Raw genomic sequence first — 27,906 nt, forward strand, 5'->3', positions numbered from 1 at the left:
TATGAGGTGAGTAAGCCCTTTTCCTCACCAAAAATGTTTCCACTCAGAATAGCAGCAACAGAAAGTAAAGTAGGATGGGATTTTACAAACTAGGACCTTGACAGAAGCCATCTAGGAAAGGCTATGAGAGCAAGCAAGTCAGTTTCCTGGAGATGACCCACTGTTTTACATGGCCTTCAGTGGGTACATTCTGGACAGGTACAGCTCCAGAGACTTCATCCCTGGATTGCTTCTCTCTGCTGATGTGCCTTTCCTGTCACTGTTTCATAGCCCAGTGATTCCTGGGCAAATTTCCTGCAGATCAACATGAAGATGACTTTCCATGAATTAATGCTGTTTAGATGAATTAATGACTTTATAGAATTCCTGATTTGATTCAAATAATTTTAGGGGGAAAGTTTAAAGAGACGGTTTTAGTTGTTTTGCCAGAAAGATGTAATAAAGTTAGAATCAAGAATAGAATGTGCCCCCTCCTCATAGAATAGTAAGTAAAGTCTGTATAATGAGGAATATAAAGAGCTTTCATAAACTGTACTAAGAAGAAAAATAGGTTTGGAACAGGTTTGTGCTCAAGGGAAAACATTCATTCTAGGTCAGGTCCAAGGATGAGGCCATAGGTGTGCACGAATAAAGCAAGACCATGTGAAACTGTGGCTTTGAACTTATATTGAGCTCATAGACTAAAACGATGCTTTGAACTTCTTATCAGCTTCCTTCTGTAGCTCCCCTTCTGTGTAACCTTTTACCTATGAGGTAATCTTATAACGAACTTTTGTTTAAGAAGGTATAAATTGCCAGAAAGAAGAAATAAAGTGTGGCTTTTGGGGCTCTGCCTCATCCAGTAAATGTATATATGTATACATGACTGTCTATATGTTTGTACATTCATATGTATGTAGGTATATGTGTATGTATATAAATATGCAAGTGCACTTGTGAAACTGATGAAACAGGTGGTTGGTCTTGACCAGTGTGTGTGTGTGTGTGTGTGTGTGTGTGTGTGTGTGTGTGTGACTTCCTTCCTTCCTTTTCTTTTCTCTTTGGCTCACGAAGAGTTAGTAGGGAACTCTGATTCTCTTGACTGGTCAACAAGGGGTCCTAAGAGAGCCAGGTAACTAAGCGTTTGTTCCCCCTTAATCTCCTGCTGCTGTCAGCAGGGGTTGAAATGCCAAAGTCAGCAGCGTTTGGCCACAGACTAGCAAAGAGTTAAAGAGTTAACTTGCCCGAAGAAAGCAGAAGCAGCTTCGGCTGGTGTGCAGTCCCAGACTCCACACTCCCTTTCACTGCCTTCCTGGGGAACTGGATGCTAAGATAACTCCTGGCAGGACCTTGTCCCTAATCTCTTGGGTTCAGGTTCCTAACAGGAACAGGGACTATTAGAAAAACCAGGGAGATGAGGGGTGCTGTGGTCTCAACATTCACCTCCAAAATTCAGGTGTCGTAGTGTGGGACTTTTAAGAAGGGATCCGGACATGATGTCTCCTTTCTTAGGTATGGAATTCAGGCCCTTAAGAAAGGGGCTCACCCGGAGCTGGGGATGCAGCTCAGAAGGAAGAGTCCTTGCTTAACATCCGTGAAGCCCTGGACCTCATCCCTCGCGCCACACAAATGGTTGGTGGCACATGCCTATAATCCCAGCATTCAAGAAGCAAAGGCCAAGGATCAGAAACTCGGGCTATCCCCATCTGCATAGCGAGGCCAGCCTGAGCTATGTGTGATTATCTCAAAAAACAAGGCAGGAGGAGGGGCTTACACAGCACTGGGCTGAGTAGCGATTCTGCTTTCTGTCACACGAGGACATAGCAAAAGACCCCAAAGACTTATTTGATTTTGAACTCTATTTCAGTTCTCTTTGGATTAGCCAATCTATGTAAATGTCTGTGGATGCGCACTCATTTAGGACAAGGGCCTTACCTACAGGTGGGAAGACTAACACACTGGTAGTAAATCTCTCCAACTTTCAGGGCCTGGGCTGGAGCTAGGGCTGGGGTGGGGTGGGAAGATGGCCTGGGGGGCTGAAGAGAGTCCTTTGCTGATTTGAGACCGTAAATTCATAGTCTCTAGAGAATTGAAAATGTCTTACTGAAGACTTCAGGCAGTGTCCACCTGGTCCAAATTGTACTTTTTCAGCCCAGGAGAGAACAGCCCAGTAGATGGAGCTTCTTATGTGCAGGTGTCTGAGAAGCAGATAGAAAAGTAGTTGTGGGAGATTATACACCATATACACCCAGGAAGAGGGGGTGAGAAAGTACCAGAGGCTCTTCAGTGTCAGGGGCTTGGTAGAGTCTGGCCAGCCCCTATTCCAGCTGATGCCAGCATTTCCTGTTCCCTCCTAGATCTCCAGTGCCAAGGAAAACATGTAGCTGGCAAAATACCTTGAGTCTGGCTGAATCCAACCATGATCCAGTGAGCCTTGCTCTCGTGATGTGGTCTCAAGTGTGTTTGGGGAACTTGGTACGTGTTCTTCCCCTCAAGGAGAATCATGCCACATCAGTGCATCAGAGAGTTGAAGTTCTGGGACTGGGGAAGTGGCTCAGAGGGCAAAGAGCTTGCTGTGCAAGTCTGAGGAGCTGAGTTCGGATCCCCAATACCCACTTCAAAAGCTGAGTGTGGTGGCACAGGTAACAGCAGCTCTGGGTGCTGGTGGAGACTAGCTGTAATGGCGCTCTCCGAGTCAGTGTATGGCCTGCCTCAAGAGATAAGGTAGAGTCTGATAGTTAGCCTCTGCCTCGTGCAAGCACATATCTACACACATGCATGTGCACACGTACTTTAAAAAAAGAAGGAAAAAAAAAGAAAACTTCTAATTAACAAAATCAATAAGAGGCCTGAGAGATGGTTCAGTGCTTAGGAATGGTTGCCACTCTTGCAGAGGACCCAAGTTTGGTTCCCAGTACCCACAGAAGACGGCTCGTAACTGCCTGTAACTACTGCTCCACGGAAATCAGACTCTTTAGCCGGAATAGCTCTCAGGTGAGAGGCCCTTGCCTTCTGTAGAGCTGAAGAACAAAGACACCGTGTATGCACACTAGGGTGTCCCGAGGGCAAAGACTAGAAGTCACACGGAGCACTAAATATAAAAAAAGGCAGGCTTAGATGTCACCCAAGGATTGGTTGCAGCTAACAGGCATCTTCAGAAACAGACAGGCATCAATCAGTGAAGGTTACTCCAGGAGCCCACGTACAGGCAGAGGTTTCAGGGGATGTGGTACAGAGCATGCGCCAGCTGTCAGGGAGCAGAAGGGATCAAGGCTGACGCCTTGAGAATGTGCATGTGACAGCTCTGCTCTGCAGGCATGGGAGTCGTCTCCCCTATGGGGACCAGTATCCCTTTGCACAAGGATGCTGGGGTGGAGAGATGGGAACCAGCGGGTGTGACTGGCAGTGCATCACTTGGTGGGAAGGTCTGAGGAGAAGGAGTGGGGAGGTACTGAGGATGGACACTGCAGGCTGAATCCTGTCTCACCCCAGCAGGTGGCATGCCACTGACAGCAGGGAGGGACAGAGGACAGAAAGGCTTTCAGAAAGCCCAACCTGGGCTTCTTAAATCTTTCTCCACATGTGGCTCCTTTTGCTCACGGGTATACAGATGAGACATTCCCTGGCAGTAAGTCACAAAGAAATTTATTCGAGAATAATTCTTTCATGACTTTAGAGATGGTTCAGAAGTTAAGAGATTTGCTGCTCTTTCAGAGGACTCTAGTTTGGTTCCCAGCACCCACATTGGGTGATTCATAACAGCCTGTAACTCTAGCTCCAGGGATCCAACACCTTCTTCTTAAGTCTCCACGGGCAACTCCACACACACACACACACACACACGCACACGAATAAAAAATAAATTCTAAGTTCTTTTGGCTGAATTTTTTTTTAAATGTGCATATTCATGTGTGCGTGTCTCAGATTCAGAAAGTGGCCATTTCTCTTTATTTGCCATGTGAGGAACTTCCTGATTTATTTTTTGCCTGGTTGAGGTTTTTTTTTTCCTTCTTGGCTTTTCTTTCATCTGCCTTCCCCCTTTTATTCCACAGAGCCGTTAGTAACTGTCCTGCCAGGTTCTGCAACCCTGTAGCTCAAAGCTGAGGTCAGCCCTGACTGGTGCTGGTTTGGGAAGGAGAGCCCAACTTGAGGCGGATGGGCTCTACAGCTGCTCTAGGAGACTGCCCCCTAGTGGTTGGAATCCTCCTAGCGGCCTGGAATTCTCACCCTCAGCCTCGCGGGAGGAAACTTCATCCTTATGAGTTTCATCCTAGACAAAGGTGGGCAGAGGTCCTTCTAATGGCTCATGCTTTCATCGAGTAAAGGCATTTCCTGCCAACCTGGATCTTCAGAGTTCAATCCTGAGACCCAGAAGCCCTCTCTCCCTACAAATACAGGCAAATAAAAACTTGTAAAAAGGATGTCTGGAGACTAGAGTCACCTTTAGAGGAAAGCTAGAAGCAAGTTTGAGTTTCCTATTAGCTGTGAAAATATCTGTTCCCTCTGGGAGAGGCCATTCAGGTGTGAGTACAGGCCAGGGTGAGGGAGGGGACTGGTGGCCAGTTCCTGAGCACGTCACCTGGTGATAGGTTGGCCACCAACCACCGGAGAACAACTTTCTGAATAAAACCTTCAAAAAGATACAGGGTGGGAGGCTGGAGAGAAGGCTCAGTAGTTAAGAGCACGTGTTGCTCTTGGAGAAGACCAGAGTTCAGTTCCTAGCTTCTATATGGGTGTCTTAGTTAGGGTTTTACTGCCGTGAAGAGACACCATGACCAAGGTAACTCTTATAAGGACAACATTTAATTGGGGCTGCCTTACATACAGGTTCTGAGGTTCAGTCCATTATCATCAAGGTGGGAACATGGCAGTGTCCAGACAGGCATGCTAGCAGAATACTGACTTCCAGGAAGCTAGGTTGAGTGAGGGTCTTAAGCCCATGCCCACAGTGACACACCTACTCCAGCAAGGCCACACCTCCTAATAGTGCCACTCCCTGAGCCAAGCATATACAAGACATCACAATGGGATAGCTCACAACCATCTATAAGTACAACTCCAGGGATGTTGTACCCTCTTATGACCTCCTACACACACACACACACACACACACACACACACACACACACTAAAATGAATCTTTAAAATACAGGACAAGCAGGGTTTGCATTCACTTTGATTTTTTTTTTTAAGTACCCCCAGAGCTCCCTGGGAATAAACCACCAACCAAAGAGTACACATGGTGGGACTCATAGCTCTAGTTGCATATGTAGCAGAGGATGGCCTAGTTGGTCATCAATGGGAGGAGAGGCCCTTGGTCCTGTGAAGGCTTTATGCCCCAGGGGAATGCCAGGTCAGGAAGTGGGTGTGGGTGGGTTGGTGAGCAGGGGGAAGGGGGAGGGAAGAGGGGGTTTTTGGAGGGGAAACCAGGAAAGGGGACAACATTTGAAATGTAAATTAAATATCGAATAAAAATAAATATTTGATATGCAGGGCCTACAGGTTAAAAAAAACAAAAAAACAACAGCAACAACAACAACAAAAAAAACGCCAGTGGCCTCTAAGCCCTTTCCAAACGTCTTTAACTGACCTGCCTTTTATGGTCTGTCTTTCTGGACACACTGTGGATCTGTTTGTTACCAAGAAAATGCCATATACAAATCTTGGATTTTCATCGTGGGCCCGGGAGATTGGGAGAGTAGCCTATGAGGATACATGGGGAGAGCCAAAGGTATCAATGTCATGGATTTGTGGGTGGCTTGGAGAACCAGGTAAGAACTGCTGCCCTTGGTGGACTTGAACGTTAGGCCCCTCATGATGTCCTGAGCCGCAAGTGTCAGGGAGGGAACCATGTCACACGAATAACTCTTGGCTGTACAGAGACAAGAATAAAAGCTTTTCCCCGTGCTTGGCCATTGGCCAGCTTCGCTCTGGAAGTCCTGGATCCAGAAGCCTTGGCACTGGAAGCCGTGTGAGTGTGTGTGTATGTGTGTCTCCATGTGTCTCTGTGTGTGTATCTGTGTGGAGTATGTGTCTGTGTGTATGTGTCTCTGTGTGAGTGTGTGTCTGTGTGTGTCTCTGTGTGAGTGTGTGTGTCTCTGTGTGTGTGTGTCTCCATGTGTCTCTGTGTGTGTGTGTGTGTCTGTGTGTGAGTGTGTGTGTATCTGTGTGGAGTATGTGTCTGTGTGTATGTGTCTCTGTGTGAGTGTGTGTCTGTGTCTGTGTGAGTGTGTCTCTGTGTGAGTGTGTGTGTCTCTGTGTGTGTGTCTGTGTGTGTCTCTCTGTGTGTGTTTTCCATCGCTGCCACCCCACTGCTCCTGTCTAGAGATTTAGGGCTTCCAGGCCAGGAGGAGCAGAAGTCCCAGGACTGATGCCACTCGAAGTTCATCGGATCCACACCATTCAGTTAAGAGTGTCTGGAGAGGAGGTGAGGCAGAGGAGGTGGGCAGAGCATGTCTGCATCTGGGTTTCCCTGGGAATAGTGAGTCAAACAGACACAGGAATGTCCTTCGCACTGGGAGAGATGGGAGGCCTCTCATCGGGTAACCTTCCCTATGTGCCTGTCGCCCCATTTAAGGTAGTTGCTTTGATTCTAGCCTTGTGTGTATACCTGTTAGAACAAATATGGATGTGTGGATGGGCCCATTAAAGCCTGAATGTAGTGAGAATAAAGGTCACAAAGAACTCAATTTTCACCCCCTTTTTGGAAGTTCTGTGACCATTCTGTAACTGTTCAGAGCTGGCAGCTTTGTAGAGACAAGCATGCTTGCTAGAACTGGTCCTCAGAGAAAGTACATTCTTAGCGTGGCTAGGTTGTGGGTCAGCAGTGGATAGAAGAGTCTAAATCCAAGGGGCAGGAAGCCTCCGGCAGAATTATACCAGAGAGGCTGGAATCCAGGGTCCCTTAAACGAAAGCGAAGGCTGAGCTCCTCTGGTGTGTTTGCAGCTATGTGCGTACTTGGGCAAACTGGAAAGCTGTTGATCCTGGCTTCGTGACGTACACAGTCTGGTGACGAAACCAGATTCTGAGTCAGTAAGCCAGGGAAGCACAAGCATTGTGGTGTGTGGTCATATGTTTGTGTGTATGTGTGTTGGAGGGTACTAGTTACAGTTTGGGTTTAGAGGGAGCCTCTTCAAGGAAGTTTTCTTCTGGCTGATATCAAATGGGAACCAGATGGAGTGGAGTCTGAAAAGCAGATATGTGGAGTCTGGATCGGTAGATGCTGAGATCCTGTGTTGAGTAAGTGCTTCACAAACATCAGGGTGGATGAGGGGGAAGATCTGGGGCATAGGGGACTGTAAGGCTGGTTTTGTGTGTCAACTTGACACAGGCTGGGGTTATCACAGAGAAAGGAGCTTCAGTTGAGAAAATGCCTCCATGAGATCCAGCTGTAAGGCATTTTCTCAATTAGTGATCAAGGGGAAGGGCCCCTTGTGGGTGATGCCATTCCTGGGCTGGTAGTCTTGGGTTCTATAAGAAAGCAAGCTGAGCAAGCCAGTGGAAGTAAGCCAGTAAGTAACACCCCTCCATAGCCTCTGCATCAGCTCCTGCTTCCTGACCTGCTTGAGTTCCAGTCCTGACATCCTTTGGTGATCAACAGCAATGTGGAAAGTGTAAGCTGAATAAACCCTTTCCTCCCCAACTGCTTCTTGGTCATGATTTTGTGCAGGAATAGAAACTCTGACTTAAGACAGGGACTGAGTGAAAGTTGGTTCTGGAGGGAGTGATCCTATGAGTGATAGCAAGATGAAGCAACTCTGGCTGGAACCATAGAAGAAAAAAATAATTAGCTGCAGGACATGGTCTAGAGACAAAAACAAAGAGGGAAGAAGGGAGGGAGGAAGGGAGGAAGGGAGGGAGGGACGGCATTCCTTGCCCACAACAACAGGGAATTACTGAGAGGTCTGACCTCTGGTGTCCTGTGTGTCTTGCAGTTTAAAAGATTTACTTGTTTTTATATGTATGCACCTGGCTCTGTGTACACATATCATGTGAGTTCAGGTGCTCATGGAGGCCAGGAGACGGCATTGGCTCCCCCAGACCTGGATTTCATAAAAGATTGTGAGCACTGGGCATTGAACCTAGGTCCTCTATAGTAGCAGCAAGTGCTTTTGCACCAAGCTCAGTCCCAAATTTCATTTTTAAATGCATAAGAGCTGCCAGCCTGGAGACAGTGAGGTAGGAGGCTTAGCAACTGCCCGCAGCCATGGTGGCTCTTTAATCTTCCTCACTGATGGAATATTAATCTGCCCTGTGTAGTATTTGCAAGTTGGGCCACTTCCTCTCAAGGTGTCCATGGGTTTAGGTATTTTATGCCTCAGCTGAGCTGAAAGGATCAGGTGAACTTGAGGTCATGGGAGCCTCCCCTTGTCGTGTCTTGGCGTGCCTGCATGGTGTTCACACAGGCCCAGACTAGGGTAGATGAGAGGGGCCGAGACCCAGGGAGGAATCCTCATGGCCTGGCTGTGCTCAGCGGTGGTCAGAGAGCTAGATCCATGCCCAAGATTACCAGAGGCTAATGATGGGCGAACTCTGAATTGAGCTTTCCTTTATCAAGGCCCTTAGCACTCACTGAACCGTGGGACAGTTGGCTGGTCTCCTAATGTTCTGCCATTTGGTTTCTGGTGGAAATGGCCCCAAACACCTAATTAATGTACTAATACACATTCCTGTCTTTAAAGAGGGGAAGATAAAAAGCCACTGGGTGGACACAGAGGCGGGGTGGGGGTGGGGTGGCTTGGGAACGACAGCGGTTTCTAATGTGCCTGAGTCTGTCTTTCTCAGGTCCCTGTCACGGACAGGTCCCTCCCTCTGCCCCCAACTGCAGCTTCTTGGCATGCAAATTCTTACCACAGCCATATGGTGGTCATCAGGGCTGGTCTGTCCCTCTGGACTCCTGCGGTTTGGGTGCTAATGCTGGCTTTCAAAACAGAGACATTCCTCATTCAGTAACTCTGGGATCCGGGCCAAGACGTTGTCTGATCTCTTGGAATTTAAAAATGGTCATCTTTATAATTCATAGTCTGGGGGCTGGAGAGATGGCTCAGTGGTTAAGAGCACTGACTGCTCTTCCAGAGGTCCTGAGTTCAAATCCCAGCAACCACATGGTGGTTCATAACCATCTGTAACAAGATCTGACACCCTCTTCTAGAGTGTCTGAAGACAGCTACAGTGTACTCACATATAATAAATAAATAAATAAATAAATAAATAAATCTTTAAAAAAATTTCATAGTCTGGTCTGATCTTGATAGACCCAATTGAGAAGAATTCTTGTTTTCTTTGAGACAGAATTCCACTATGTAGCCCAGGCTGCTCTTGAACTTGGAATTCTCCTGCCTCAGCCTCCTGAGTGTTAGAATTATGATTTCTGGCAGGATGAGACACTGATAAAGGAAAATACACATTGGAAATGCTTCTCTTTTCAAGGACTGATGGGCAGCTACGCAGCAGTGTTGGGGGGCTACAGTCATATGACACAATAGTGTATGTCCTAGGGTTTTACTGCTGTGAAGAGACACCATGACCAAGGCAACTCTTATAAGGACAACATTTAATTGGGGCTGGCTTACAGGCTTAGAGGTCCAGTCCATTATCATCAAGGTGGGAGCGTGGCAGTGTCCAGACAGGCATGGTGTAGGAGGAGTTGAGAGTTCAGCATCTTCATCTGAAGGCTGCTAGAAAGTATTCTTCCAGGCAGCTAGAATGAGGGTCTTAAAGCCCACACCCACAGTGACACACCTACTTCAACAAGGCCACACCTTCTAATTGTGCCACTCCCTGGGCTAAGCATATACAAACCATCACAGGGTGTAAGGAGATAATTGTTAGAGTCTCCTGAAAATAGACATCTTTTGAGCAGATGTTCGTTTATGACATGTATATGTGAGTCAATAGCTGTGTGGCTCCCACCCTCTGGAATCTACTACAGCACACCTCCTGGGCCCCACACTGCTGCGTGTATCTGGTTTGCATGCAGGGCCATCAGTGGGCTATGTAGGTCTCCTACTTAGGGTCTGGTGTATAGGGTGCTCTCTCCATGATCCATAGACACTTTCATTACATTTAGCATGTTAAGCATCTCACTAGATGCTGGGGATGGGTTGGTTTTGTCAGAGGGGCTGTACGGAATAGTTTTTACACTACCCACTCCTGCGCTATTTTGTATTTACACATTTACTGGGTCTCGTAGGGAGAATCCGAGTGACATGGTAAGTGTAGAGCTTGCTTTGGTTGTGCCTGGAACAGAAATGTTGATCTCTGTCCAGCTGTCATCCCCTGGCCAACTCTGCATCTCTCACCTGATGGTCCCCTTTCTGTCCCCTTGGGCCTTGGAATAGCTCACAAAACTCAGAATAATTATCCAGGATTGGATGGGACCGAGAAGGAGTAGTACGTATGTGTCATCTGGTTTAATGGTAGCTGGATCGCCTGGATTTTAAGCTCTGGCTTCCCTTCCTTTCCTGGTGTATATGGTATGTGTTTGTGAGTTGTCTGTGTATGTCACATGTGCAGCTGCCCTCTGAAGTCCAAAGACAGTGTCTTTGGATCTCCTACAATTGAAGTTATAGGCTGTTGTAAGTCACTTCCTATGAGTGCTGGGGACCCGACTTGGGTCTTCTGCCAGAGAAGCAAGTGCTCCTAGCTGCTGAGCCTTCTCGCTAGCTCCTCTATCAAGGAGCCCCCTAGAGTGGGAACTCGTGCCACGGGCAGTCTGTCTGGCATGTTCAATCAGTGGCGTGTGTGCTGCATGTGACTGAGAGCTGTGCATGTTTCCCAACACAAAATCATAAGCTTACTTAAAAAAATTGTGATGGGCAGAGGGATGGTTCCATGGGTTGGCCACAGAAGCCTCATGGTTCTGAATCCTCCAGAACCAATATTAAAAGTCAGACATCGTGGCATGTCTGAAACCCCAATGCACTCTTTCTAGGACATGAAAGGCAGAGACAGAAGAATTGCCAGAAGCTCAGTGGACAGCTATGTTGGCATACGTAGCAGCAAGCAAGAGAGAGACCCTTCTCAAAGTGGAGGGTGAAGATTGCCCTCTGATTTTTACGTGTGTACCATGGTGGCATGCATGGGCCCACATTCACACACACATACATGGACACACAAACGCCATACACACTTGTACACTAGCAAGACTTTCTTTTCATGGTTTCATGGTAACTCAGTTGCACAGCTCTCTCAAGGGTGAGCTTTGTGTGTGACAATGTCATGTTACAATATCTAAAGGTTGTTGCTGTTGGTGGTGCTGGGTTTTTGAGATCCTTAATTAGGTCTAGAAACAGGAGTATCAGGGCCATGTGCCTAATGTGGACTGTGGGCCTCTCCTACAAGTGTGACCAGGAAGGGATCCTGTGTGAATGAGGGGCCAACGCTGGCTCTCCCCAGGCCTTCAACGACACACTGGAGAGAAGCAGTCTAGCCCGGCTTTCACATAGAGTTGGGGGTTCGAGGTAATAGGGGTGTGTGAATCAGGAGCCTCCACATCACAGCCGGGGTTTCCAACAGAAATAACTCAAAACGACTTTATTTTAGGTCATGGGAGAAATAACAGCCACAGCTGCCATCCTTAAGTCGACTCAGAGGTCACTTCCTCCTCATCAGGGAAGACTTCTGGATCGGCGAGGCTCCCACTTACTCACTCAGCTGGCAGAGCAACGCTGACCCCTTGGAGATCCAGTAATCACTGATCCTCTTGGAGGGTAAGAGGACAGTCACCACAAAGTTGGTTGAATGGCCTGAGAAATGATATGGGGGTGGTGGTGGGGTGGTGGGAGGGTGGGGGTGGTGGTGGGGGTGGGGTGGTGGGGGTGGGCAGGGTGGGAAAGAAGAGATGTTATTTAAACAGTAACCTCTGGATTCACGGAGATAAGATTACTGAGAGTCAAGAGGCTCTAGCTCCAGACCTGGCTGAACCTGAAGATGCTGGGCACAGCCCTCTGAAGGTTCTAGTTTTGGGCGATAAGAAAGGAGATTTTGGAATACATGGTGCTTTGAGGCCTCTCTGGCTTAGAGCTTATATCTTCCTGAGTATGTTTCAGGTTTTCTGTAGGTTGAACCTAGGAGCATTGGGCTGAGATTCAGGCCTGACTTAGGGGTTTCTAATGGTAGGTAGGGCATCTATACATGTGGTCGTCTATTTATCTGCCCTTCCTTCACTCCATCCTACACTGGAAAACTCTTGGGCTCCTGGGATGAACAGGTACGGGGACAGGCATTTTGTCTTCAGTGTGTAACCGTTCTGTGCAGCAAGTCACTCTTCAGGAGTTCTTTCCCTTCTGTGGCTGTCTACGGGGCCACTGAGAAGAAGATGGTGCCCTCGGATGGCGATGGCTCCTTCTGCACCACTCTCTCAGATTCCATCGGTGTGGAATGGACATCAGGGAAGGCAGCCTCGGACCCAGCAGAGGGTGCCTCTACCTTTTCACCTTTCTGGCCCATTGGATTCCTGGCTTTCCAGTGCCACAGCATGGCAAGCCGCTCTAGACACCTTCCCTGTGTATTTACTGGTTTTATGCAGTCCAGAAATTTGTCTCCATGCTTCTATGGGTGCCGGCCCAATGCAGGCAATCAGTGCCTGGAGTATGTGAGGCCTTCCCTGGGTCTGGAGGAAGACTCAGGATACAACTAAACCCCTGCATCCACTGACTGGGTTTAAGCAGAATCAATTCCCTGTTGGCCAGAAATGAGTGTAGCTGCCTTCCAAAATCCCCTCCCACTCAACCTCCCGGCGCCCTACTAAGGGATTTACTGTCCAATCTGCTTGGCTCACAGTTAGACAAGAAGCACCTCCAAGGGGTAGATGATTGGGACAGACATGTGTGTGTGTCTCATGTCACGTGCCCTACGCCGACATCCTGGAGGGCTGATGTCAGAGGTCTTGTGCTTCTGACAAACAGGATGGCCATGACACACATGCTGTGTAGTGGACTGCCGTTCAAGAAAGCAAAGGCTGGCTGCTTACTACAGAGGGATGGAGCGTGACTGGAAGGTTAAGGACAGTGCTGGGCAGGCATAGACATGTGGATCTCTATGAGCTGGAGGCCCAGCTTGGACTACGTGGCAGGTTCCAAACTGCCAGGGCTACGTAGTGATAGTGAGACCGGCTCAAAACAGATGGATGGATGAATGAGAAAGAAAAGGATGCAGAAATAAAGGCTGTGTTCCCACAGAAGGGATTTAATGGGCTTTAGAACTACAGAACCTGCTCACCAAAGCTGCTGTCTGCAGGCAGGACCAGGGCCTGCACCGCAGGGGCTTAGCTGAACTTACTCTGGGGGTGGATGGGGACCCCTTAGTGAGGAAACATGTTTTACATCTGAGAATAATTCAGGTGTTCATCACAATGGGAACCTGCTTTCGTCCTTCTTCATGCTGCTACAGTTAACAAGAGACTTGGACCGCCTTTAATTCAGCTTGCCTTGAAAACAGTACTATTGTGTTGTTCTAAACCAGACTGAGAAATTGTTAGAGCGCTCTCAGAGGTTAGCTGGGTTCACTGTTCATGTTTGATCATGCTTAGCTTTTCTTTTTTTGTGGAAAAAAAAATTAAAGCATAAATGGTCCTTCCTTATCCATCTCATGATACACACTTCACATGCCTTGTAGATTATTTTGAAGAAATATTACGTAAAAACTTTTGCTGCATCTATTTTGGTATGTGTCTCTAAATCCTGACTATTAAAGGCACAAATATCATAGCTAAAATATTACTTTCTAAGAGCTGTTCAAATTTTTCTAGTGTGCATACATACATGTATAAACTCATTATACACACACACTGTATGTATATATATGCATATATATACACACACACACATATATATATACACACATATATATATACACACATATATATATACACATATATATATATATATACACACATATATATATGTATATGTTATATTGGTACTTGACAGTTACTTAGATTCAGAGTTTAAATAAGGGCCACACTCCACAGCAATGATGTGTGTCCTAAATCACTTTTAACAATAAATTAAAATTGTAACTATAAATCTGCCTCTTTGCCACTCACTACAATATATTTGTTGACACAAACAGGTTGGTTCCACTAGGAGTCCCAGAATCTCCTATCTTTGTGAAGGAAGAAGGTTTAGGCACAGGGATGAGCTCACGCTCAGGTTTAAACGCCCTCTTCTGGCCAAAAGACGCTACTACATTTACTCACATGTATACTATTACATAAAATAAAATGTACACTATTACATAAAAATAAAATTTTATATTAAATCATTGGTAGACACTTGAAGCTTAATAACCAATTTTTAAAATGCTTAACCAACCCCTAATGGAATGGTTTTAATAATTGCCACATCCTAAAAAGTCAATCAGATGCTCACCCGCTTCCTGATGGAGGTCCAGGCCACTGTAAAATGTTCCATTCTCTCTTAGCATCATGTGGGCCTTGGGGACCAGACTCAGGTTGTTAGGCTTGGTGACGAGAGCCTTTACCACTGAGCCCTCGCCCCGGCTCACATCTCATGTCATATGTTTTCTTTCTCTCCGCTTCCATTTTGTAGGACTGCAGCCCAGGCCCACTCGGAGTTTTGGAACCCAGCTTTTTCCACTTAGTTCATTTTAAAACCGCTTTTCTATGATAGACCAGACTGGCCTTGAATTTACGGAGGTCTGCCTGCCTCTGCTGGGGTTAAAGGTGTGTGCCACCTTGCCCAGCAACATTTGGGTTTTGATTGAAGTTTTTATTTAGTTATTATGTGTACAATTAGAAAGTATTCATTTATTTTTATGTATGTGGGTGTTTTGCCTGCTTGTCTGCCTGTACCCTACACGTGTGCAGTACCATTGGTATACAGAAGAGGGCACTGGATCCTCCGGAACTGGAGTTACTGATGGTTGTAAGCCACGTTGTGGGTGCTGAGAATCAAACCTGGGTGCTGTATAAGAGCCTCAAGTAGTGCTCTTAACTGCTGGACCATCTCTCCAGCCCCACGGACAGATCTTAAGAACACGCTCACCTGTGGTTGAAAGTGTTCCTGCCCGGGCTCCTGTTTTGTAGAGTGGGGAGTGGTAGAGTGTGTGGACTGGCTCATAGTTTTGTTTTGGTTCAAAGTGAACTACAGGCAGCATGGGGTTCATCTGTCCTGGCAATGCGTCTTCTATGACCATGTCTTTATCATCCCACCGAGAAGCATCCATGAACATTCCATGAACAAGAACCCCATCTTCAGGAGAGGGCAACTGAAAGAAACTCAGAAGTTTAGAGGTGAGCAGAGGAGAAGAGATTAACAGTTTGAGGTATTGCCCGTGTCCCACCTTTTCAACAAGTACCTCTAAAGACCAGTACCTTATTAGAGAAGGGTACCCTAAAGATTTGAGGGATGGGCTACCCTCATGCTCAGTTTGGTACTGAAGTTGATACTGTCCATACCCCACCAGGATGCAGAGTTGGAGCTACCCACTGGAAAAACCAATTATGGCTACTTTAGACCACCTAACATTATGAGTAAGGACTTTTCTCTTCCTCTTGAGAAGCAGAGTGAGGCAAAGGCTGGAATGACCCCCTGTTTTTCTCAGAATCTGGGCTCCCTTCTAGAAGACAAATTGTATGTCTGCAATACTATTTGAAGAGTGCAAAAGCCATCAGGACCGCCTCTCTAGCAGATACCTATTACTTATTTACTGTGGTTATAGAAGGAAGAGGTATGCAGCTAGCGTTTCAGTTCTGCCAGGAGGGGGGCTGTGTAACTGCTAGAGACAGATTTGGTCCATAATATTACAGTGGGTTTTTGTGAGTGAACTCTGTGTTGGCTCTATGGCATGTGCCACTCCGTTCTGAGAGACCTGTCATTAGCCCACTGCAGATGAGAACACCTAAGTTCAGATTCATGAGCTAATTGTTTCAGCACACATGCCAGGTGACAGGTAGAACCAGGCAGGATTCAAACTCAAGGTTATTTTATTCCAGAAATCTTGCCCTCCGTGTCTTGTGATATTGCCTCTGTAGGATGGTAACTGCTGCTATCTGAATCTAAATCATATAGCTCTAGGCAGAAAAAATATTTCCATAAATTGGACTGTGTTTGCCAAGTTCCCATTCAGTCCCTGCCGAGGAGCTGGCCTTGGGGAATGAGACCCACCCCCTCCTCCCATTCCTGCAAATGGCAGTGGTGGGCCAGGGGAGGCTGGCCGAACGATCCAGTGACAGTGGGATAGGTGCTTCTGTGCCATGGAGTCGGGTAGACAATACCTCCTTGTCCATGGGCAGTTCTGTTCCAAATTGAATGTCCTTGGCTGATTCTATCACTGCAGCTTGGTCTCGGTAGACTGGGATCATGTTATACTTGAAACTCAGCTCGTCTATAGGCAAATTATATTTTCTAGCGTGGTTCTGGAGGGTCCCTGGAGATATGAAAAGGTGGGCCCGTCAAAGCACGTTGCAGTATGTCCCCCCCCTGTCAACCCAGGTTGTGGCTCATCAGAGAGCTTTCTCTCTGTAGAGACCCATCAGGGCTGGTGGTATGACAAGGCACTTGCTGCCAAGCCTGATGACCTGCGTTTGATTCCCCGGAACCTACATCATGGGAGGAGAGAGCCAACTCCAGCAAGTTGTCTTCTAACCTCCACATCTGTTTTGCATGCCTTTCCTCCAAACAAACAAACAAACAAACGATAAAAAATAAGTAAATAAATAAATGTAAGGGAAAAGTGGAAAAAGAAAGCCAAGCTATTAACAGTCTACATGGAATTAGTTCACAGAGCACAGAAGCCTGAATCATGTTGGAGGCAGGGGTGGTGAAGGGCCCAAGGGATGAATGAGCTCATGTCATGATTAAGAAGAGGGCAAAGGAGGTGCAGAGATGGCTCAGCAGTTAAGAGCACTTGTTACTCTTGCAGAGATCCAAGTTCAGCTCCCAGAGTCCACATCAGGCAGCTCACAAGCACTTATAAATTCAGCACTAAGGGAATCCAACACCTTCTTCTGACCTCCACAGGCATCTGAGCACTTGCGCGCGTGCGCGCACGAAAACACACACACACACACACACACACACACACACCTATAAAACTATAAAACAAGTTAGGCATGGTGGCACTTGGGAGATGGAGTCAGGCAGATCTCTGTAAGTTCAAGGCCAAGGATGGACCAGGCCAAGGCCAGGATCTCCATAGGGAGTTCCAGGCTAGCCAGGGCTAGCCAGGGCTAGATAGTTGAGATCCTGTCTCAAACAAAACAAAAACAACTCTCCCCTCAAAATAAAACAAAAACTGACCAACCAACTAACCAACAAAACAGCTAACCAGACAAAACCAAAACAAAACCAAAAAACCAAAAAAACTCAAACAAAAAGCACCAACAAATCCCAAACTAAAACCAAACAAACAAAAACCAAAGAGCGGGAGAGACTAAGTTTGTGGCATGTCACCCTGTCATAAGAGAGACAAACTAGCGGGAGTTTCAGGGCAGGTCTCCCGAACCTCAGGATTTTGCGTATATGGGCTGTTTGCCAGGGATTAGGGATAAGACAAACTGAGGATAGGGTTCCTAGACACCCAAGGTCTGGATCTCTCCAGTACTCTCCATCCAAATCCCCTAGGATGGATGAAGCATTATCAAGAGTTTTTGTTTTTAGGCTGGGGATGTTGCCTGCCTAGAATGCACAGAGCTCTGGGTTCATTTCCAGCACTGCCTGAAACTGGGACATGATGGCTTATGCATGCGATCCTAGAACTAGGGAGGTGGAGGCAGTAGGATTAGAAATCTAAGGTCAGCCTCGGCTGCTAATCAAGGCAATCTGGGCTACAAAATAGGAAGTATGTTTTAGAGAGAGGAGACTGCTTAGAGCTTAAGCATATGTGGGGTAGGGGAGGGACAGGAAGATAAGAGGGTTGTGTCACGTGGAGAGCTGCATCAATAGCCATCCATTCATGGATTTAGCCTAAATCAAACCCATGCATAAAAACCTGAGAAGGGCAAGGATCAGATTATCAGGGAGCGTCTATTTCTGCCCTCCCCTTCATCTCTCTCTGGTGATGGAGGAAGAGTAATCCTAGATTATCCTAGATTGGCAGGGCCAGTCAGGTCATGGGCAGCAACACCATTTCCTCAGTTCCTACAAACCACAACTCTTGCTGTGAGACTTTCCTAGGGGAGGCACCCATACCTGTGAGAAATCCTTGTGGGAAGAAGAACCCCGAAATCCAGAAGGATTTAGGCTGTCCTCGTTTGAGCCACAGCTGGGGGAGAGACATGATTTCATGAGGCACTCTTGTTTCTGAGGTGGGGTCTGCCATCTAAAGTCAGGGCTGTGTTGGGAGGGGAGTGGTGTCTGATGGAATCCTGAATTACCCTCTGTCTTCTTACTGCTGGTCTGTGCCCCTTCTTATCTCCCAGCTTTGACTGTAAGCCTGGAGCCACAAGGGACAAGAGGCTCGGGCAGCCAAGGTACATGTGGCTGTGTGGAGACATGTGGTGGTTTGTGCCTTACAGAGGGGCCATACACTGCAGCTAAAACCTCACGAGTGGCCTGGGGTTGGAAACCAACATATAGATAAAAGCCTAGGGGAAATGGCATTATGATTGGCTTAAGGCTTTCAAAGGGAAGCCATTCTGGAAGGTTCTGTTTCTCTGGCATCAAATAATTCCCAGTTGTTGCTGCTCAGAGACCCCTGGGAGTTGAGGGACAGCCATGTTGTCAAACCCATCAAATCCCAGGCATGTGAAGTTTTCCGTACGTCCACGAACTCAGTCCTCAGAATAAGGTCTTTGACCCATGATCCCAGTGGCTTCAGGGATGGGTAGGCCGTGTTAGACCAAAGAGAGGGAACCTGGTTGTTCAGGAAACTCTGATACACTTTTTCCATTTCTTCAGACATCACCACAAGCCCAGCAATGGCTTTGTTGAGTGTTTCTAGAGAGATCTGAGAGAACGAGACAGATCAGTGCTCATTACAGGAGCAATTATCAGGTGGAGAGGACAATGGTTTTCCCAGTCTACATGTTTGTGTCTGAGCATACATACATGCACACACATGGCGAAGACAACCTCGGATATCATTCCTCAGGCATTGTCTGAACTGTTTAAAAACATTAAATTTATTATGTGTTTAAGTGTTTTGCATGTGCATATTATCTGTGTACCACGTGTGCCCGTGGAGGCCAGAAGAGGGCATCTGATTGTGTGACTGGATGGCCAATGATTCCCCAAGGGATTACAAATGTATGCTACTGCCTGAGGCTTTCTTCTTCTCCCACGTCAGTTCTGGGGCTCGCACTTTGGCCATTATGCTAGCACTTTACTGACTGAACTAGTTCCTCAGCCCCAACTCACTCTTAACTGAGTGCTGAGGTCCCAGAAAATTTCAAGTGGGTTGATGGAACTCGAGACATAAAGTAGACCGCCGAAGGGGCTTGAGGGTTTGGAATGTCACACAGTCATACAGTCGCTGTTAGAATAAGGGAATACAGACTCAACCATACGCAGCCTGGGCCTGAGGACCAGTTAGTACAGCCAAATGGGAGCTTAGGGATGACAGGATGGAGACGGATAAGCCCAATCATGTTCTTAGAGCATTTTCTACAAGGCTGGCTACCCAGCATCAATGGCAGAGGTAAGCTTCCGTACGTGGATTAACTTCAGGAGATTGTTGAACCGGTCCACTTCCTGGCCAAGGACGGTGGTCAGAGAGTTCAGGCGTCCTTGAGGGTCCTTGACAAAAAGGCTCTCGGAAGCACCCTCCATCTGCAGAGATTCTGTAACACACACAGTTGGCTGCTCAGACCACAGCATGTGTGAGTGCGGGTGCGTGCATGCCATGCCATGGCTGAGGGGAGGGGGTCAGAGAACAACTCTGAGGAGTCCGTTCTCACCTTCCACCTTCCTGTGAGTTCTGGGGATTGAACATGAGTGCATCATAGGGGAGTCAGACTTGCCAGGTGAGCACTCTATTGAGCCAGAGCTTAAATTTGACAACATTTTATTCTTTATAAGTCATTGATGGTCTACCTGTGTTTACATAGAAGCAGTCACAAAAATAAGGCTTTGATTAATGGCGATCAGGGAAAATGTGTGTGTGTGTGTGTGTGTATGTGTGTGTGTGTGTGTGTGTGTGTGTGTGAGAGAGAGAGAGAGAGAGAGAGAGAGAGAGAGAGAGAGAGAGATTAAATTAGTATTCCACTCGTTGTCATGGCCCTTGTCACCCTCTGTGACTGTTTGAACTACATGGTGGCTTGGACATAAGTGGGTAAATTGAAGGAGACACTGGCTGGATGCTGTGGAAGAATAAGCATGCATGTGTGCATGTACCAGACGGAGGAAAGAGCAGCCTGCTCCCTGTCGGGGTAATCATGGGGAAGAGGTGAGAGGAAGCGGGTAAGGCAGAGGTCAGAGTGACTGGAAGCAGCAGGTCTGGGTGAGTCAATCTGACAGTGGGCATGGAGGTGGGGCTGGGGAGATGGATCAGTGGGTAACGGTGCCTGCTGATGAGCCTCCCAACCTGAGTTCCATTCCTGAGACACACAGAGAAAAGGGGGAGAACCGACTCGCACAGGTCGTCCTCTGACTCCACACGAGATGCAGTGTCTTTGGTAGAACGAGAGGCAGAGCTTTGAATACCTCTGTAGCAAATGTCACTCAGAAAGGTGGTGGCTCAGCCAGCCAGTGACATTCCAGAGACCAGAAGTTGGGTGCCAAGTTAACCGACCCTAGCCCTTCAGGAACATGACTGTGTAAGTCTTGTTCTTCCCTGTAGACCTCCTGGAGAGGAGGCTGAGAGAGACATAAGAGTTTATCCCAACCACTGAGTATCACTCACAGACAACTGGTGTGTCCTTCCTACCCCTCAGTCCTACAAGATGGAGGGCCAGATGAGCCACGTGGGCTAGATTCTAATAAAACCTTAAACAATGTGGGAAATGTCCTCATCTGCACTGTCCGAGACTCAAGCACTTAAAATGCTCAGTGCAACAGAGGGCTCAGTGTGGGATTTACTTAAGGTTAACAAGCTGCCACATGTGGCCAGCAGCTACTGTCTTAGATGGCACAGGTCCAGAGCCTTTAGAGTCAGTGCTCAGAGCAAAGCCTGGCTAGAGTCATGTGGCATGTAAGCCAGGATGCTCCTCGTGGTCCCTGCAGGTGGAATGTCAGGGTGTGGTCCGTCTCTAGACATACAGGGAGAACCCCACGCGCTAGACAAGCTCAATGGGGAAAGCAAAACCTATGAGAAGAATTAAGCCTCAACATCTGCTTATGATTTAGCTTTCTGAGTTTATTCCTCAGGGTCCCGTCACAGGCAGATAGATGCCAGCAAGTGTTTATTACCTGGAACTCTGGTCTGGATTGAAGCCACAAGCTCCTGGACAATTTCATCATTGCTTTTGCCCTGGCCGCCAGAGGAGGACCTTGGCTGGACCTCAAGGATGGTGGTGATCAGAGTGTTGGTCTCTTTGTACTGCAGAGGTGGTAAGAGAGAGAGCAGGGAAGATGGAGTTAAGATAATGTTTGCCGCGTGTATCGTTTCCATAGAGGAATAAGGGACATTTCCAAAAACAAAGGTGTTAATTCAACCGTGGTATGAATACAATATGAGAGTATTCTCCTAATCAAACTAAAAAAAAATTACATTAGAAAATTGTGTGTGTGTGTGTGTGTGTATGTGCACACACGTGTGCTGTGGCATGTGAGTGGAGATCAGAGGACAACTTGCAGGAGTCAGTTCTTCCACAAGGAAGGATTTCCACCTTGTGGATTGGTATCTTGCCCTTAGGCTTGGTGGCAGCAACCAAGCCTATCTACTGAGTCATCTCGCCAGCTCTCTCTCAATCAAACTTTAAGTGTACAGTATTGTTGATTGCACACACAACGCTGCTCTCCAGACCTATCCATCTTTCTTGACCTGAGACCTTATGCTCATTTATTAGAGAGAGCAAAGGCTTCTTCCTCATCAGTAATCATCTGACTGACTGCGTCCAGCACAGAGGCAATTAGAGGGCTTGGCCTGCAAACTCTAGCTTGGGCTCATACAATTAGCAGAGGATTTCAGCTCCATCTTTCCTGGCCTCTGTGCCAGGAAATGACACATGGTCTCCCATGGAGCTCTGGACAGAACATGGATGTGGGCATCCCTGAGCTTGGGCCGGAAGTTCAGCAAGTTTCCACTTTAACTGCCTGTGTCTTTAGGCATCTTCTTCCTTCCTTTCTTTCTTTTCTTTCTTTCTTTCTTTCTTTCTTTCTTTCTTTCTTTCTTTCTTTCTTTCTTTCTTTCTTTCTTTCTTTCTTCCTTTCCTTTCCTTTTCTTTCCCTTTCTTTCTTTCTTTCTTTCTTTCTTTCTTTCTTTCTTTCTTTCTTTCTTTCTTTCTTTCTTTCTTTCTTTCTTTCTTTCTTTCTTTCTTTCTTTCTTCCTTCCCCTACAAACTAGAACAACCTTTCCAGTAGTGTCAGGCCCAGCAGCTGTGTGAACACAGGGCTGCTGCTGCTTCTTCTACACGGTTCTTCAGGGGAGCATCTTTCAGCAGCAAATGGCTCCAAGGGGTGATTGTCAGGCACAAGGAGGGACCTCATCCAGCTGACAAAGTGGCTCACAAAGACAACCAACAGCACTTATTGTCTGAGCAGAATTTGATACATGGGGTGGCTGCCTTACTGTCTTTTTGTTGTTGTTGTTGTTGTTTTGAGACAGGGTTTCTCTGTATAACCCTGGCTGTCCTGGAACTCACTCTGTGGACCAGGCTAGCCTCGAACTCAGAAATCCACCTGCCTCTGCCTCCTGAGTGCTGGGATTAAAGGTGTGCGCTACCACGCCCGGCCTGCCTTACTGTCTTGATTGATTGTTACCTGGTTGTTCTTCATAGAAACATTCAAGTCCATTCTCAGAACAGTTTACTTCTTCCTCATGTCCACCTCAATTCTAGAAACTGACATTTTGGCAATGCACTGGGGTGACAAAGCCAGGCTCAGACAGCAGAGGGGGCTGCTGCCACATGCTTACAGATTTGCCCCCTTCCTGTCCTAGTCAGTCCTTTACTAGTTTCTGCTAAACATTTATTTAAATATAACTTGCTAAGTGTAGGAAGAAATCTTGTGTTAAGACCACTGTGGTGGTTTGAATATGCTTGGCCCAGGGAGTGGCACTAATAGGAGGTATAGCCTTGTCAGAGGAAATGTGTCACTGTGGGTGTGTGCTTTAAGACCCTTGTCCTAGCTGTCTAGAATTCAGTATTCTCCTAGCAGCCTTCAGATGAAGATGTAGAACTCTCAGCTTTGCTTGCACCATGCCTGCCCGGATGCTGCCATGCTCCCACCTTGATGATAACAGACTGAAACTCTGAACCTGTAAGCCAGTCCCAATTAAATGCCGTCCTTTATAAGAGTTGCCTTGGTCATGGTGTCTGTTCACAGCAGTAAAACCCTAACTAAGACAACCACATTGCTTAAAAGGGACAGTTACTCAACCTAAGCAGAACATGCTACTTTCCACTTTGATACAAAGATTTTCTCTAGCTAAAGGCAACTTGCAAACAGATGGAAGACAGATTTCAAACTTCTTCCTTCCTAAAAACAGGAGTTAAAAAACTCTCACATGAAAGAAGGCCTTCTGGTGTCAGGAGAACAAAACCGCTCTTCCGGGGGATCTGGTAGAAAGAGACCTTGTTAAAATACAATAGTCCTGTGGGGTGTGGGGCGCCTCTAATCCCAGGACTTAGGAGGCAGATGCAGTCAGATCTCTGTGAGTTCAAGGCTAACCTGGTCTACACAGTGAGTTCCAGGACAGCCAGGGCTATGTAGAGAGACACTGTCTCAAAAAAACAAATATTCAAGTCTTTCCATGGAAGAACACACTTCTACCAAATGCTCAACCCTGAAAACATATATATATATATACCAGTAACATCATACAGACTGAGCAGATTGCATTCATGTATTTAAGAACACATGCACACGCACATGCACACACACAAACCATCACCACCATCACCAATTATAGAAAAGAGGCCATGAATTTGAAAGAGAGCAAGGGGGACATCAGAGGGCTGAGAGGGAGGAAAAAGAATGGAGGGGTACATTATTCTCTTATAATCTATGATAAAAAACGACAGACACAAAGCTCTGCATCCTGCTCTGACCTGCCACATCCTTTAGCCATTCTCTCCTTGCTTGACTCCCTGTGTGTGACACAATACCAAGCCACTAAGTTTTTTGCATTTCTTTGGGCTTCATTTGTCACCAGTGTCACACAAAGCTTCTATGAAATCTGTAAACTTTTCTCCTGTGAATCGGTACTAAGAATGCCAGCTCAGTTCTGTGGCTCAGCTGGAACCCCGAGAGAGTGGAGATGGCACCATGTTTTTCCTGTGCAGGTGGCATCTTGTCTCTTCTGCACATGGGCATCTGTTTGTCTCTCCCTTGCTCCTAGTGCTTCCCAAGGCAGTTAAGCTTCCCCTCTATGGTGGTTGGGGAGGGTTTGGGAGTATCAGGGGAAAGAAAGATAACTGCAGATAAGACATCCCAGGTGCCAATGATTCCGGAGGACCCTTCCCGAAACTTAGCATTTGCATATACTGCGCTATGCATCTCTGTACTTCTTGGACCAACTAGAGTTGCAGAGGAAGGAGGAGCAGCCTTTGGTTCGACTTGGGTCACATGCCCACCTCCGTGCATTATATTATGGGTATCCGTGGTTTGCTTGCACGTTTGTGCACTGTGTGCATGCACATCTGAGGAGGCCAGCAGAGGGCATTGAATCCCCTGGAATTGGAGTTACAGATGGCTGTAAGCTGCCATGTGGGTGCTGGTAATTGAACCCAAGTCCTCTGGAAGAATAGCCAGTGCTTTTAACTGCTAAGCTATCTATCCAATTTCCAACTTATCAGACTTCTATGGAAGAAAAGGGGGCAATTGCTCAAAGGGAAGTGGTTGCATTGCTAATCCAGAACTGTTGAAGAAGGAAAGCTGTAGAGAAGAACAGGCCTGGGACTCATTACACATCTGCTCTCGTAGTCATTCTGAAACCAATGGAAAACACAGACATCTCCTCGTCTGGTTTACAGTGCTGCGTGGGGTGGGAGGACAGCTTTATCCCTCTTGAAGAGGAGGCTGGGCCAGCCCTCCAATGCTCTCTTTTCCTTATCCTTCCCCCTCCCCCTCTTCCCTGTTCTCTCCACCTTTTAGGACAATCAGAGGTCAGAGCAGAGTAAATAGAAGGTTTAGCCACAAGTGTATTTACCTAAAAGCAGAATGAGAGAAACAGGACCCATCATTTCATGCCCACTGAAAGGAGCAGGACTATTGTTGGCAAACATGAAATGAGATTTCCGGAGAGTCCAGTGTTGTTAGATTCCTTGATACTGAGGTAGACTTCACCTTCTAACCCGTATATGGGCAAAATTTAAAATGAAAAGAAAGGCTATCTCCCTGCCCAGACACATTCAGGGAGAATCTCACCCTTGAGCATTAGTGATGTCTGGAACCCTCAGAGACACAGCTCTGCTCTTTACAGATGCCTGAGATGGCATGATAAAAGTGGGCCAGGTGAGCTGTGCCCAGGATCAGGAGGGGCTCTCAAATGCTAATCGATTTCAGATCACTCTCAGATAAGAGTCATCATTAGAAGATCTCGACAGAGGAGTACAATAATCCACCATACTCTTTGGAGTATGGGTTCCCAACCTGCTGAATGCTGTGACCCCTTAATACACTTCCTCGTGTTGTGATGTCCCCCAACCATAAAAGTATTTTCACTGCTACTTCATATATGTAATTTTGCTACTGCTATAAATCCTAATATAAATATCTGTGTTTTCTGATGGTCTTAGGTGACCCCTGTGAAGGGTCGTTTGACCTCCAAAGGGGTGGCAACCCATGTGTTGAGCACTGCTGCTTTGAAGCCAGTGCTATGATCTGGTACATCGACTACTTTGAGAGACTAAGGTTAGTTATCTTCCTTGGATTCGTACACACAGGATCTGAATGCAAGGGCTGAGAAGAGATACTTAGGGCATTTATAACTGTACTGCTCTGATCTAAGCATGCATATCCATGACCTTTGTGTAACATGAGCCAAATATGTCCAATGTGGGGGAGAAGGGAAGGGAACACACACACACACACACACACACACACACACACACACACACACACGCACACACGCACGCGCGCGCCTAAGGATTCTGCGAAGGCTGTGTCCACCTTTACTGATTTTTCTTGGGCATCAGAGGGTACCATCTTCATCTTTTCAGGGTATGGAGCCCAGAAGGATTCTGGTCACTGCTAGAAGATTAGTCTTATTAAAGTCTGCAAAGGCACCAGGCTGAATTGAAACCATTGTTGAAAGAAAGGTTAGCCAGTATTTTCTGAAGGCATTATAGTCCACAGAGGAGGACTGTTTTGAGTTTATATACACAATATAAATATGTGTTTTAAACAGAAAGACCACATACCTGAAAAACGAGGTTAGCATTTTCATGCATTCCAAAGATTTCTGGATCATCTATCAAAGGTAGATCTTCAATGTACTCCTTAAAGTCTTGGAGGCTGTCAGCCAAGGGGGCAAAATAGATGCCTGTCATTAAAAATCACAAAAGACAAATGTGAATCAAGTGGATCAGCACCTCCTGGCTTGCTTTTTAGTTTAATTAAAAAATTATCTGTATGTGTGAGTCTTTTGAGTGCATGTGCCTTGGGAGCCAGAAAGAGGGTGTTGGGTTCCTTGGAGATGGAGTTACATGCAGGTAATTGTGTGCCACCCAACATGGGTGCTGGGAACAGAACACATGTCCTCACTCAGAACACAAGTCAGAACCACTCAGCCATTGTTCCAGCCCCATAGTTTTACTGAGTTTTCTTGAGGCCATGAGCATCAGAGAGTAGTAACATGCCTGAAGGATTATGGACACCGTTGGAAGTGAGTCTCACTAAGGGATCCAGATTTCTGCTCATCTTAGAAACTGTCTTTGCATTGGTTTGGTATACAGATTCTAGTCCCTCAAATCAAAGGCCACATTTGCAAAATGTTGAAATATAGGGCCCCTGCCCTTTCCCTGATGATGACAAGACACACAGTTGACTTGAAGCAACCCGGCCATAGCCATAGGGGTGTTTGTGAACTCTTGCACTAGGATCCTTTCTTCTAAGCGACTGATACCCGTGGCCATCCATCTACCTACTGTCTGACTCAGAATGAGTTACCTCCAGTTCTCAATCCTTAGTACTCAATATTTGGTGGTGGAAGTGCTCTCTAATGATATTAAAAATACATTAGCGCAGAGCTCTGAAAGTGCATTTAGATATAATACAATCAAGTTTAGTGCAGAGTTAATTTACAGCGTTGTGTTCTTTCTCTCAGACCAGCTTTGACAGCCAAACATGGGGATGCGATGGAGCTGTGAAGATGGACAGAGAGCGAGGCTTCTTGGGGAGGGATTTTTCCCCCCACAAAAGCCATTTACCTGAGTCAGAGTATGTGTAATCATCATCCAATGTTTCAGGAGAGAAAAATCTTTTCAAGACAGTTCGAAGGCATCTCTGATCCCAGGTGTCTGTCACTCTCCCCCCGTAGGTGATCTCACCTGAAAGGGAGCTTGCATTTTAAAACATATTTTTACGTTAATAAACACACCTGAATTCTAATACGTCTCTTTATATGCACATTTAGTTGGTATCAAGAGTAGTTGCCATGTCCCTTTAAGATAAGTCAAGTTTTAAAAAGCAGAATGTGTGTGCTACCCTAATCATTTTATTTTATTTTTAAAAATTACTATGTGTATGTTTGTGACTTTTGTATGAGTTTAGATGCACTGTGTGCATGCAGGAGCCCACAGAGGCCTGAAGAGGGCGTCAGATCACATGGAAGTGATGCTACAGGCAGTCCTGAATGCCTATGTCGGTGCTGGGACTTGACCCTGGTGACTCTTAGCTGCTGAGCCACCTCTTCAGTTCTAG

General features: G+C 46.7%; 1 protein-coding gene and 2 long non-coding RNA genes across 5 annotated transcripts in view; 2 read left to right on the forward strand and 1 right to left on the reverse strand.

Moving 5' to 3' along the window:
* Nucleotides 1-981: 981 nt before the first annotated feature.
* Nucleotides 982-4,613, forward strand: Gm31547. Its single transcript, XR_377768.3, has 3 exons — nt 982-1,611; nt 2,337-2,454; nt 4,032-4,613. It is a non-coding gene; the product is annotated as a predicted gene, 31547 (long non-coding RNA).
* A 1,178-nt stretch (nt 4,614-5,791) lies between these two features.
* On the forward strand, nt 5,792-27,687 carry Gm20560. 2 transcript variants are annotated; one of them, XR_001785283.2, is made up of 4 exons: nt 5,792-7,219; nt 11,525-11,691; nt 25,782-25,896; nt 27,311-27,687. It is a non-coding gene; the product is annotated as a predicted gene, 20560 (long non-coding RNA). The 2 variants fall into 2 exon arrangements; XR_003956453.1 differs by lacking the exons at nt 25,782-25,896; nt 27,311-27,687 and adding an exon at nt 12,239-13,163 and having other exon boundaries at nt 5,795-7,219.
* The window catches only part of Dnah6 (dynein, axonemal, heavy chain 6), a 204,625-nt gene continuing 188,203 nt past the window's right edge, over nt 11,485-27,906 (reverse strand). The window contains exons 69-77 of one of the 2 annotated variants that reach the window (NM_001164669.1): nt 27,414-27,533; nt 26,406-26,527; nt 21,292-21,421; nt 19,597-19,724; nt 18,707-18,892; nt 18,136-18,208; nt 16,221-16,372; nt 14,989-15,211; nt 11,488-11,727 (exon numbers count right to left, since the gene is read on the reverse strand). In NM_001164669.1, coding sequence (NP_001158141.1) covers nt 11,624-11,727; nt 14,989-15,211; nt 16,221-16,372; nt 18,136-18,208; nt 18,707-18,892; nt 19,597-19,724; nt 21,292-21,421; nt 26,406-26,527; nt 27,414-27,533 — 1,238 coding nt within the window. In that variant the 3' untranslated portion in view covers nt 11,488-11,623. Of the gene's footprint in view, nt 11,728-14,988; nt 15,212-16,220; nt 16,373-18,135; nt 18,209-18,706; nt 18,893-19,596; nt 19,725-21,291; nt 21,422-26,405; nt 26,528-27,413; nt 27,534-27,906 lie in introns of both variants that reach the window. The other variant, XR_003956215.1, reaches the window with a different exon arrangement.

Source organism: Mus musculus, chromosome 6, assembly GCF_000001635.26.
Source record: "Mus musculus strain C57BL/6J chromosome 6, GRCm38.p6 C57BL/6J".
NCBI classification, from domain to species: Eukaryota; Metazoa; Chordata; class Mammalia; order Rodentia; family Muridae; genus Mus; species Mus musculus.